This window comes from Delphinapterus leucas, chromosome 15 (genome assembly GCF_059928025.1).
Source record: "Delphinapterus leucas isolate spDelLeu-1000000601 "Yukka" chromosome 15, BTC_Dleu_Yukka2, whole genome shotgun sequence".
NCBI lineage: Eukaryota > Metazoa > Chordata > Mammalia > Artiodactyla > Monodontidae > Delphinapterus > Delphinapterus leucas.
In genome coordinates, this window is record NC_143143.1 from 41,180,411 (window position 1) to 41,193,656 (window position 13,246).

The 13,246-nt window shown below is 48.0% G+C and overlaps 1 protein-coding gene across 1 annotated transcript in view; it reads right to left on the minus strand.

The window, feature by feature from the left end:
* Positions 1-230: 230 nt before the first annotated feature.
* Positions 231-13,246, minus strand: part of RALGAPA2 (Ral GTPase activating protein catalytic subunit alpha 2) — a 264,917-nt gene continuing 251,901 nt past the window's right edge. The window contains 3 exon segments of the mRNA XM_089896513.1: positions 231-2,664; positions 2,667-2,756; positions 2,759-2,895. Of these exon segments, the coding sequence (XP_089752639.1) occupies positions 2,630-2,664; positions 2,667-2,756; positions 2,759-2,895 (262 nt within the window). The 3' untranslated portion in view covers positions 231-2,629.

Genomic DNA, 13,246 nt, shown 5'->3' on the forward strand with positions numbered 1-13,246 from the left:
GAACCTCTTTTAAGAAGCTGAGCACCCACCTGTTGGCCTAACAGTAGAAGGTCCTACGTCCTGGTGTCGGCAGTGAGTCCAGATGCCCCTCCGGGCTGCCCTGGGTGACAGGCGGCAGTGCTGAGGTAGGGGAGCCGGGGAGCAGGGGAGGCATTTCCCAGGGTACAGTGTGGGCTGAACACAGTGTTCAGGCCACTGTCCCTGTGCTTGACCACAGGGCCCTGCTGCAAGGACACAAAGAAGATCTGAGCCCCGAGTTCCTCAGACTGTGCCTGTGAGCGGGGGCCTGAGGCCCTGCTCTGAAGACACCGCTGCTGAGATGGTGTGATCGGATCCTAAGAGCGCTGTGGGAGCTTAAGCCGCTCAGGGTCAATTTTTCCAGCTGGCTTGTCGCTTGGAAGAGCAGGGCTCACCTCAATTTCTTAGTTTAAGCTGCCTGGCTCATCTGGGTTTGACTGTACTTGTCCCAGGAAAATAAAACACAGTGAAAAATGTTTTCATCTGTCAAAGTGGTAACCGACAGGGAATAGGGATTCCTCAAAAGCAAAACTGGTCTGAAAACGAGGATGTGGTTCTGAAAGTGGGCCTGTAAATGGGACAGAAATGTACCCCTCAGATTCCTGGGCAAACCAAGTTCATTTCTAGCTCTTTCCTGATGGGTATCGTGGGCAGATACGCAAAGCATTGAAAGAGAACATTAAGCCCAGACTTATAATCGCGCTCATGGGTTGGTGCTGTATGCGTAGAAAATGTTATCACTCCACACAGAATACCCTGAACCCTGCGTGTTATGACGTGATACTGCTGTCAATAATTTGAAAAGAGGAAGGACTGGCATTTGTCTTGATATCTCATCTTTGGTCTCATGTTCCTTTCATACAGGTTCCCATGCCCACTCTTAACGAGCTGTCAGAACCTTTATCTGTTCAGTGACATTCTTATAGCAGCCTGTCTCCAAACGGCAAGTCTTAAAAACCCCAAATCACTCCTAGAGGCTCACTTAAGATGTTGCCTACACATGGACTCATTTGAACTGCTTTAAATAATTATGAACTTCTGGGAAAGAGCAAATTAATTTATATAGAGACTAAAATATACATAGAAAATAAAGTTCCTCAATATTGGTTTCAATAACATCTTAATCAAGAGCCTGAAGAACATAACAGTTAAGAAGTGGAAACATCTAGTTATGACTTAATTTCTTTTAATTTTAAAAAACAAAAAGGCTTCTCGAGATTAAAAAAAAAATAACTACGCTGCACTAAAAACGTCAGTCCCAGTACTTCATGAGGATGGGAAAAAGCTGAATGAGATCTTTAAAAAACTAGCTTTGCTCTAGATCCTTCATGTTCTCTCACCTATAAATTGAAGTGATTTTAAACCTCTAGCCAGACTGGGTATGAAATCTTCATTTCCCTTGCAACCGATTTTTGTTTTTTTTGGTTTTAGATAGAATGTTGGCAGAGTGTATGAAAGAATTCAATTCACAGCTGTTCTACTTTTTTAACGTAAGAAACATTAATCAAAGCTTTAAGTTATAAGCTTTTCTCATGTTGCTTAGTATTCCAGCTCAACAAAGATCAATAGAGGCCATCCCTGTGTTTCTGGACGCCTCGCCAGGGAAGCAGAGGCGTGATTATGTTAATCTCGCGGCTCCCGCACCTCCGTGGCCGCTTATCTCCCAGGCCTTCTGCCTGCTGCTCCTGGCTCCCCGTGCGGGGCCAGCCTCTCCCTCTTATCTCCCGACAAAGCTCGGGGAGGCCAGGACTGGAGCCAGCGATGCTCAACAATGATGCATGGCTGATTTTATTTGTAAGTGATTTATTTCACCGAATTTAATTTTTTTCACTTTGTGTGTAGGATATTTGTTAACAAGTCAGGATGGGAGAAGCCAGGCAGCGATCAGAGGCAACGGACACGGGGTAGAAATCTATTAGGCCCTCTAACAGTTGTGCCCGCCCTAGTGGAAGAGGAAGGAAGCCCCTCATCAAGGATTTCAACGTGCATTGACTCCATATCCTATTTGCTTTCTGAAAGGCAATTAATCTGTAATTACATACAGAAATTTACAAGTCATTCTACTCTTTGGGAAAAAAAACCCCACAGTAATCATATCATCAGTTTAAGGGCCAGCACATATTTTTTTTTCTTTCCTAAATTGGAAATATAAAAAGAGTAAAACCTAGAAACAACATTTTTGAAATTTTCCACTGGCCTAATAAGTGAAAGTGATTGTGAGCCAGTGTCGGAGCAGGTCCACACCAGGTGCTGCTCTCGGCGGATGGTCCCGGGGACGCAGACCGCTCCAGAAAGCAAGCTCGTCGCGCTGGTCACCATGGCCAAGGGACACTGTCCTCTCATTGCTCCCGCGTTAATCCCTGACCCGAGCATCTCAGCAGCATAATCCCCATTAAGCATCAGTGGCAACGGCTTCAACGGTGAGGAACTCTTTTTTGACAAGTAAGCACTGATTCGGGCATCGCTCTTAAACAACCCACACCCCCAAGTGAACCGGAGCACATGACTGACAACAAGTGCATTAACCTTGCTGGATGCGGAGGTTAACAGAGTGGCGGGAGAAAAGGACCGGCGAACAGCTTGGATACAAAACAAATTAGAATGAATGTCATCACTCCTTTTGATATTCATTAGTGGATTCAGGGGGAGAATGCGCTGCTTCGTAAATTTGAAAGCATTTATCTGTGAAAAACAGGTGTACATCTGCGGTTCGAGCGTTTGGAGGGCACGAGGGGAAAATAAAGCGGCCACTCACCAGTTCCGCTGACGGAGTAGCTGGAAGACGGGGAGAAGACCTGCGCTGTGAAATCCTCAAACGTCATGACTTCACGATGGTTCTGGATTACTGCTTCGAGATACAGAGCTCTCTCCTCGTAGCTGCAGGAGTCGGTTAAGGAAACAAGTGCTCATGCAGAATGACACACAGAACAGTGACAGCGTTCACTTTGTTTTAAATACAATCATGCATCTTTTACACTTGTGTGGGAAGAGGTACCTTGCAAGTTCGTGAACATCCTGTTGGAGAATTAAATATTAGTCATAATTCATGAGAACATTCCAATTTGGAGGCCTAAGTTTCCCTTAGATTTCAACTGCACCCAAACTAGTATCACTGAAAAAATATATAAACCAATAGTTCCAGAATCACAGCAAAAGGTCATCAACTGGATTGGAACAAACAAAAACAGAGACGTTGGTAGCGGCCTCATCCCTTTCTATCCACAACCGTGGGACAGCGCTGGATCGCCCCTTCTTAGTTCTGTGGATGAAACGTTCTTCTCAGCCTACTGATAAAATGAATCGATACTCCAAGCAATAATTGGTGACACACACTTAAAAAATAAGACCACTGGGGAGAGGGAAGGCCAGGAAGGTATGCTCTGAAGGGCACCAGAGCCTCAAGCCGAGATAAGCCACGAGCATTAGAAAATAAGAATAAGTGGGGAGAATCTAGCAGGGAGTGCACAATGCAATATTAAAAAAGAAGACTATTGCCTTTTAATTAAAACTGCAGTCTGGAACACACACATTCAAATGTGTAATCAAAAACCAGTCACCAATAAAACTTAGAAGCGTAACACGCTGAAGCAACTTTCCAGCTGTCTTAATAGGACCCCTGCGTGTGGCAGCCTTTCACAGGGCAGAAAGCAAATCTTCCCCTTTTGTGTGTGGCTTCTGTTTCCTCGGAAGGTGAATCATGCCTCCCAATAACAGGATAACGTCAGGACAATCTGACAGCGGATGGAGGTGCCACACGTAGGGTTTTATGAATTAACACTCGGGGGAGTCGGCATGATGTCTTACCCCGCCTTCCCGTGATCAACGCAAAAGTTAAGAGACACGTTTTAGCCTTTTGAAAATCGTGCTAATTCTCCAGGAACAGGGGGAATGCGGGTCACCGCCAGTTTATTATTTGCAGCTCCAGAAGGGCAAAAATAATTTTAGCATTTCTCACCATATTTTAAAGCGATCTTTTCAAAATGGCCTCTTTTAAAAATGTAAGTTGGGGAAAATTATGCCCTTCCAATAAGCTGTCGATAAGCGTGTGTTTTAAAAGAGGAGAATATTTTTCTATTCTTTTGGCAGAGGATGCTCACGAGTTTCCTGGGATAGGCTCTTCCCCTCCTCCTTTAATTACATTCAGGGAAAGGTTTTCTCCCTGGGAGGAGACCAGAGACATTCTAGGGCTGGCTGTGCAAACATGGTAGCCACGAGCCGTAGGTGCCTAGCTACACTGAGATTTAAATTAATAAATACAAAGAAATAGAAATTTGGTTCTTCTGTCCCACTCGCCGTATTTCAAGCATGCACAGCCACGTGTGGCCAGGGGCCACCGGCCTGGATTGTGCAGATACAGGACACGCCCATCGCTGGGGAAAGCTTTCCTGGGCTGCGCTATTCCAGAATTTCTCTGCAGGTTGGCTCTATGCAACTTTTAAAGAGGAACATGAGTTTAAAGGTTCAAAAGTGGCCCCTCGGATGATATATGAAGGTTTACAGAGATGGTCACGGCATCCTGAGGCCTGGCTGCGTGAGCCTGCATGGCGGGCTGAACTCCGGGTGACTTGCCTTCCCGGGCAGGCTGTCCAGGCCTGGAGGGACCCGCTAATGCCATTCACGTCTCATTATGAACACGCTTATTCTGCACAGCACTTGGCTGTCACTGAGTGCGGCCCTCCGAGCCGCTGGGCCGCGAACAGCAGGACGCTAGGCCTGGACGGCCGGCTGGCGGACAGGCACTGTGACACTGAACTGGCACGTGCAGGCCCAGCAGGGGCCAAGCCAGGCGTGACAAATTACTCAAAAAGCTGAGCTCAACTTACGGCTGAAGACCACCTGAGCCTGTGGCCCTGTCAGCGCCCCTTCCCGGCCCCCTCTCAGTGCAGCCTGCTCTCGGCCTCTGCAGGCCCGTCCTGCTGGGTCCCGAGGCCCCGCTGCGCCCAGACACCCACACACAGTGCTCGGACGTGAGGATGCGCTGGGCTGAAGACACGGCGGAGGCCACACATCTGGAGGGGCGGCCGCGACGCTGACCGAGCTCACCATCCACCACAATGGGACGCCGTGTACATCACCACCTACAGGACCCACAGGGTGGCCTGGCAGCCCCGTCCTGAGCGACACTCCTATTGTCCATAAATTTGTCCCTTGTCAAGGCTGAGAGATCTGGGCTCCTGAGGGCAAATCCAGCACTGGACTCTCGGGTTAATAATCCAGTTTTGAGATTCTCAGGTGCAATAACTATTTATGGTCTGACTCCTCAATGGAGGTACCATGGGACAGCACAGAAGGTGTGTCCAGAACAGGGTCCTCGAGGAAGGGTTGCTTCCTAGAAGGTTCCCTGGCTGTCACGTGGAGCAGACACTCCCTACCCCAGGCTGGGCTACGCTGTGCTGAACTGGGTGTCGTCTCTCAAACATCTGTTAGGGAATGGGGTGAGACCCGGAGAGCATGAAATGCGTTTGCACTCACAGCCCAAACCAGGGCATGTAAACGCCATGACAAAGAGAAAACAAACATCACCCCAACTCTGGCACCATTTAGAAACAGCCAAGGAGCTCATGCGTGCCAAAATCTTTTTTTTTTTTTAAGTAGCTTTAAGAAAATGTAGCTCTGGGATCTTAACGGAATTCGTTAGTAGCACTACTAGTAAGGGCAACTAACCAGGAGCAGTGTCTTCCATCATTTTCTTACCTAACATCCTTAGGGCTTCAATGCTGGTTGCTTTCTATTCAAAAAGGCATTTATAATTTAGACATCAAAGGCTTTATAAGGTTTGTCTCTTCATGTGTAAGACATGTTAAGACGTGAACTGATGGGCTTCCCTGGTGGCGCAGTGGTTGAGAGTCCGCCTGCCGACGCAGGGGACACGGGTTCGTGCCCCGGTCCGGGAAGATCCCACAATGCCATGGAGCGGCTGGGCCCGTGAGCCATGGCCACTGCGCCTGCGCGTCCGGAGCCTGTGCTCCGCAGCGGGAGAGGCCACAACAGTGAGAGGCCCGCGTACCGCAAAAACAAACAAACAAACAAAAACAAAACAAGACATGAACTGAATGCTGAAGTAATGCCAGGCAGTGGATGACTAGTGACCTCTGACCAGAAGCAGGTGGCTACGGAGGCACCTGGTCACACATCCAATACCTGTTTCAATACCAGCCTTTGCCCTTCTGCTGTCAGCAAGTCCACTAACAAATGTGAAACTTATATTCTGTCCTGAATTATTACCTCAGTAAATACCACACACAGTACTTTTTAAAGAGAAAATTTCCCCTTGATTCCTCAATTCAGAGAACATTCAAATTACTAACTAGAAATCCATCTCGGTTTCCGGATATTTTCGGGTTTTTTAATGACCTACTCTGTCTACTCAATATTCCTCCACTTGAATAAAGAGGCCATATGTCTTCACTGGTTACATTTTCCCCCAAACCTCCAAGAGAACTTTCCTAAACCCTCAAGATGAACTCTGCTGGGCTGCAAGAGCCTGAGAATCCAAAGCCAAGCCCCCAAATTTATTCTGATTATTTTTGTTTTAATTTTTAGCAATGACAGTAGCAGCATGACAGTGAGAAAGGAGCTTGCTCTTCGCAGGAGGATGGGCTGGAGCTTGAACCCCACCCGCCAACTCCTCCCCAGTCCCCAGCCTCGGCTGCCTTCTGTGTACGGTGGGGACGCTGACATCAGCTCTCAGGGCTGTGGGAAGATTAGATAGATTGGATAGAATCATCGGAGGAAGCACTGACCAGGTCCCAGCACACAAGAGAAGCACCATAAATGTGGATTGCCTGTTCCCCCTCATCCCCAATGTGGGTTTATGAGTTTGTCTTCCAGAAAGAACATGGTGGTTAAATGAGGGGGTCTTCTGCGTCAGGCTTTAGGCAACAGCCTCCTTTATGCTAGACCCACGTGAGCTGGGGTGAGTCCTGTGGTCTGCATGTTACTGATCAAGAATGGATGCTCAAAGAGCTCAAGTGATTTCTCTAGAGTCACAGTCACTCAGGGGTGCAACTGGGACTAGAACTCGGGGCTTCTAACTTTACTGCTTTCAGCTAATATCGTAAATTCTAAAACACATAAATTCTAAGTTCATGATCTTATGCAAGGTTGGGAATTAAACTCCAAATGAGAATAAATCAACTGATTTAAATATATATGGGCATAAAAGTCAACCTATAACTGAAACTTGAGTACATAGGTTTAAGCCGCATTGATACCCACAGGCCACGCTGACTTTATACATTCATAAAAATAACAATTACTTCAGTTTTTGGCTTATTCAAAGCCAAAAAGTTATCTGGGAATAAATCTTGGGATAACTCCATTTTTTTTTTTTTTAAATTCAAGGAGTAAAGACAACTGTTTGAAAGAGGCTATGTTGCAGATTGTACTTTTTCCCAAACCTTGAAACCCTTCTTGCTTGGACCTTCTCTGTACTTCCCAAGAGTGGACAGGGCCTTGGAGGAGGGGGCCTCTGGACACCCACTGATAAATGCAGCTGCGTGGTGGAAAACTATACAGCACTGAAAATAAACTACAGGTCTGTGTATTAGCATGAATGAAACTCAAAACAACATTCAATGAAAAAAGCAAGTTACTGAAGAACACACACGGTGAAACTCTATTTACATAAAATTTAAAAACAGGCAGGGCTTCCCTGGTGGCGCAGTGGTTGGGAGTCCACCTGCTGATGTGGGGGACACGGGTTTGTGCCCCGGTCCAGGAGGATCCCACATGCCGCAGAGCGGCTGGGCCCGTGGGCCATGGCCGCTGAGCTTGCGCGTCCGGAGCCTGTGCTCTGCAGCAGGAGAGGCCACAGCGGTGAGAGGCCTGCGTACCGCAAAAAAAAAAAAAAAAAAAAGGAACAGGCAAAGTGAAACATATTGCTGAGGGATGCACACATACGCAGTGAAACTCTAACCAGCGTTATCTCAGGGGTGGGGGTGGAGGTGGCACATGGGAGGGTCTCAAACACATCGGTTGGTGCACATGAGGGGGTAAATGTTATATGTTTTCTAGTATGTATAAAACAGTTCATAATAAAAATAAGCATCTGGTGACAATGGAATATAGCGCAAATCAAGTGGATCCTTTCTTACCCACTGAAAGGACAGAATGAGGTTCTTTAAGCCAAAGGGGCAGGGGGATAGGAAAGGTATGTTGGTTGTTAGGGATAATGATGGTAGAAAAGTCCATTTGATTCAGACACGGAGAAAGCAGAAAACAGCCAGTGCCATTTTTAGTTTTTTAATATTAGCTAAAAATATTAGCTATTTTTGTTGTTGTTGTTTTTTGGCTGCAGTGCGTGGCTTGAGGGATCTCAGTTCCCTGACCAGGGACTGAACCCGGGCCATGGCAGTGAAAGTCCAGAATCCTAACCATTAGGCCACCAGGGCCTAGCTATTTTTATTAGTTCCAGAAATAGACCAAAATATTAGAGCTCAAAATTTTCGGAATGTCACGGAGAACTTTGACAGGTGGGATTTAAAGAGCTTGCGTCAAACATGGATACACACACCATTCAGGGGGCTGGGGGTACGACTGCAAAAAAAATACATTTTCCTACAGAAATTCTTTGCTAGAATTGCTATGCACCAAGGACGACAGGATGGGCTGAACTAGACAGTGGTCAAAATCTCACAGATATCCGTGGACCCATGCGTATGATTTCTCTGTATTATCTCACTCTGCTTCGAAAACCTGATCTCGAGTGACTTTGCCCTTTCCAAAAAGCAAGTCCACCTTCACACAACTGTTCACCCATTCAAGAAATGAGTACTGAGCGCCCACGTGAGCCCAGTGATGGGCACGCAACTGGGAGAAGGTCAGAGATGCTGTCCCCGCCCTCGCCAAGCCTGCGTTCCAGCAGGGACAAGCCTGCAGGCTAAGGCCCACTGTCCTCACGTTAGTGCCAGGTAGGACATAGTGACAAGAGGGGCAGGCTCTCTGAAGAGGTGGCAGGGAAGGGGTTAACCACTGTGAGGGCCGGGAGCGGGGATGATAAGAGCATATCTGGCACCAGAAGTCAGGAGCTGGAAGCGGGGAGTTTCAGGGGAAGGAGGCTGGAGTCACATGGCAGCAGGAAGGGCGGAAGGTGCAGCTGAAAGGCTTGGTTGGGTCACTGGAGGCCTGCATGGTCTGAGGCATGGGAGCAGTAGTGTCTTCCCAAGGTGTTTTGCTCACCCTTAGAAGATCTGCCAGCACTGAGGCAAGTCCAGAGCACCCTCAAGGTTTGTAGAGGCTGAGGCTGACTTGCATCTCTATGTTCAAGCAACAGGCTTCTACAAATGTCTCAATATTTTAGACTTATTCTTCGCCTAATTTCAGAAGTGAATGACATATATATGGTCAGGTTGGTGGATGTCCCTGACTTGGAAGGAAGAGGCTGTGGAGCAGAGGCAGGGGAGGAAGCAGCCTAACCGGGTGACCGCGGGGGGAAGAGGTACAGGTGAGAGAGTGGACACTCCTCACACAAGGACAGACCCCGGGCTTACAGAAACCCGGGGAGAAGGAGATTACTTAGGACGGCTGTGGATGCAGGAAAGTGCCCCTGAATATATCCACAGATATACTTTAAACCTAGGACGATGGTTAGCCCACAGTGGCAGGCTCTGAGCTCTGAGAAGGGGTGGCTAAGGATAGTTTACAAAGCTAGGAAATGAATGAGCTGATGTCTTCTGCTGGGCCCACGGCCAGGAGCTTCTGGAATAGATGCAGAGGATGGTAATAACGCATTTTCATTTCTCAGGTGATGCTCTGAATACTGACCAAAGGATAAAGCTTTAAAATGCTACTGGTCTTAGGTATGACAGCAAAAGCACAAGCAACCAAAATACAAATAGGAAAATTAGACTTTATCAAAATAAAAACTTCTGTGCTTCAAAGGACTCTATCAAGTGAGTGAAGACACAACCCGCAGAATGAGGGAATGTATTTGCAAATCGTTTACCCGATAGGCATCTCATATTCAGAATATATAAAAATACTTATAACTCAATAATAAAATACAGCACAATTAAATAGACGTTTCTCCAAAGAAGATATCTACATGACCGACAAACACATGAAAAGATGCTCAGCATCCTTTAGTCATCGGGGCAATGGAAATCAAACCACAGTGAGATAGCACCTCACACCTACTGGGATGGTTATGTTCAAAAGGACAAGAATGAACAAGTGTTGGTGAGGGTGCGGAGACACTGGAGGGAAAGTAGAAGGGTGCAGCCACTGTAGAAAAGTTTGGAAGTTTCCCATCAAGTTACACATATGATCCAGGAAATCCACTTCTAGGTATGTACCCAAGAGAACTGAAAACATACCTTCACACAAAAATGTGTACACAAATGTTCACAACAGTATTATTCGTAACAGCCCCTAAATGGAAACAGCCCAACTGTCCATAAACTGACGACAATGTAATCTTGTTCGTATATTCATAAAAAAGGAATAAAATACTGAACATGCTACAACATGAGTGAAACTTGAGAAGGGAACTATGCTACGCGAAAGAAGCCAGATACAAAAGGCCTCGCACTGTGTGAACCCATTCCTATAAACGTCCAGAATAAGAAAACCCACAGACAGAAAAGAAATTAGCGATTGCCAGGGACTGGGGGGAGAAGGGGATGAGGTGACTCCTGATGGGGATGGGGGCACAAAAATGCTCTGGAATCTGGTGAAGAGACTAAAAACCACTGAATTTTAGGGTATGTGAATTATACCTGAATGAAAAACTGTCCCCCCAAATACCTCTGAGTACACGGTACATGCGATGCATTGTGGGAAAGGTCTTCTGATAAAAAGGTCCTCACTGACCACAATCCAGAACAAGTGGAAACGTGGCCTGGCCATGCTAAAAGGTGGCGTTTATTCACGGAAGATCCCTGAACCCTGTGCCAGGGGTTCTTCTAGGAGTTGGAGAGACCAGGATCAAAAAGAGGCAGTGCTGTCCCTCACGGTACCCACAGCTTATCTGAAAAGACAGCCACAAACTCATCACTTGCCAGGCGGGCAGGACCTGCATAGGGCACAGGGACCCAGCGGGTGGAGGGGCTCCCTGAGGGCCTGTGGTGATGGGAGGAGCGCAGGCTCTCTAGCCCCTGGGAGAACCACCGCTGGAGGTTCTGCAGCAGCCAGGTCTACTCTGTACTTGAGAGGTCATGGGGCTGGGCGGGGCGGTGGGGATGGAACAAGGGGAGGGACGTGTGTGGAAGGGCCCAGAGGAAGGGCGACTAGTCAGAAAGAGGGAGGAGATGCGGGCCTCTGGAGAGCAGAGGTGGAGGGGAATGGAGGTGCTGTGGACCACAGGATGCTCTGGTGGGCGTGGGGACACTCGCTCTGGCCAGACCGCGGGGCCGTGGCTTATGTGCAGACGCTGATGCAGACGATGGGGAGGGGACGGGAGTGTGCAGGGCCTGAAGGTGTCGGGGGAGCAGTGCTGGGGAAGAGGCTCGGCTGAGGCCTGGGCTGCGGATGAACGGCCCTGAGTCACGGACTTGGAGCCGGTCCTGGAGGAGACCAGGGGAGGACGCACGCTGGGAACTCCCTCCTCCCCACTTCGGAGTGGGGGCAGAAGCCCGCGGAGGAGGGAACAAGACGACGGGAGAGGGAGGGCAGGAGCCTGGGGCCATGTGTTTCTGGAGGGAGGGGCCTCCGCTCACGTCTCGGGTCTGCTCCCTTAACCTCTTCCCTGGTGCCTGCCACCAGGAGGGAGGGATGCTCCACAGGTGGGCTGGGCTGGCATTTGATAATCCGAAATAAATGGATGAAATTCCATAATAAATCAAGACAGGAGCAGGTGCCAGGTACAGCCTAAAGCCATACGTCATTTTTACGAAGATTTTGTTTGTCTTTCAAATATAATGCAAATTGAAATTCTAGGACTCTTTAAGACCCCAAGTAAATGAATCATTCAAAGTAAATGTCACAGCCTGGAAACGGATAAAGAGGACGACTTCACTGAACAATGTAGCTGAAGAGATAGATGTTTGGGAAAAGGAAATTAAACACATAAGATATTAGATTAGGTTTCAGAACCTAATGGTACACTCCTGGAGAGGAAACAGTGCACCACTGCTAAGAAAGGAGAAAAGACACATTTAACCAAGTTTAAGAATAATTCTGAGGAAATGACCAGAGTAAATGGAAATGGGGAAAAATAGATTTTCTTCAGGCTATTAAATTACAGACTTTTGGAGAAGGTCTGCTCTCACAGGCGTAGGGAAAGGAAGGTCTTGCTCTTAGGATGGGAGGTGCTCTTAGGATGGGAGGTGCTCCGAGGGTGCGAGGGACTGACGTACAGTTTGATTACGAACGTTCACATCAGCTCTTCGCAGGGACCGACGCGGGAGGAGCACACCCTCAGTCACGCGCTTTCCATTTCCATCCTCCCCGGCGCCCCGTGTGTCTCACCTTCCGTAAATCACCAGGCAAGAAAGGGCCCTGTGACACCGTCCCTCCAAGCCTCACCTCAGTAAAAACGTAAGTGATGAGAAAAACAGGCGTTTGGCCTGTTTCCCATCTAGAGGCCGCACTGTCCAGTGAAGGAGCAGAGACAGCAGAGACCCCGCTGGCTGCTTCGCTGATGAAAGGACCCAAGAAGTGGCTGATCAGTACGGACCACAGTCGGCCAGGCTGATGCCAATAACTTGGTTTCTGGGTGGAAGGGACTCGGTGTCACCTGAACTGTTTCTCTTTCACAGGTTCTCACTCATCCCAGAGATACGGTGTGTTAGGAGCTAAGAAATGTGCTCTCAACGTCAGTTACAGAAATGACCACTGCTGACAATTTGTTGGCGTTTAATATCCACGAAGTTACAACCAAATGGAAAACAATCAGAAATGCGGAACTGTCTCTGTCTTAGACTGTCTTTGCGGCAAGGAATAAAAAGGGTCGACAATTAAATAGCAGTACACGTGGATTTTAAACTCTATCATTGCTGACTGTAAGGGACAAGCTATTAAATAATATATGTGAGGACTTCCCTGGTGGCGTAGTGGTTGGGAATCCACCTGCCGATGCAGGGGACACGGGTTCGTGCCCCGGTCCGGGAAGATCCCACATGCCGCGGAGCGGCTGGGCCCGTGAGCCATGGCCGCTGAGCCTGCGCGTCTGGAGCCTGTGCTCCGCAACAGGAGAGGCCACAACAGTGAGAGGCCCGCGTACCGCAAAGAAAAAAAAAAAATGTGACAGGTATTATTTAGTGCAACGTAATTTGAACTAAATCATCCA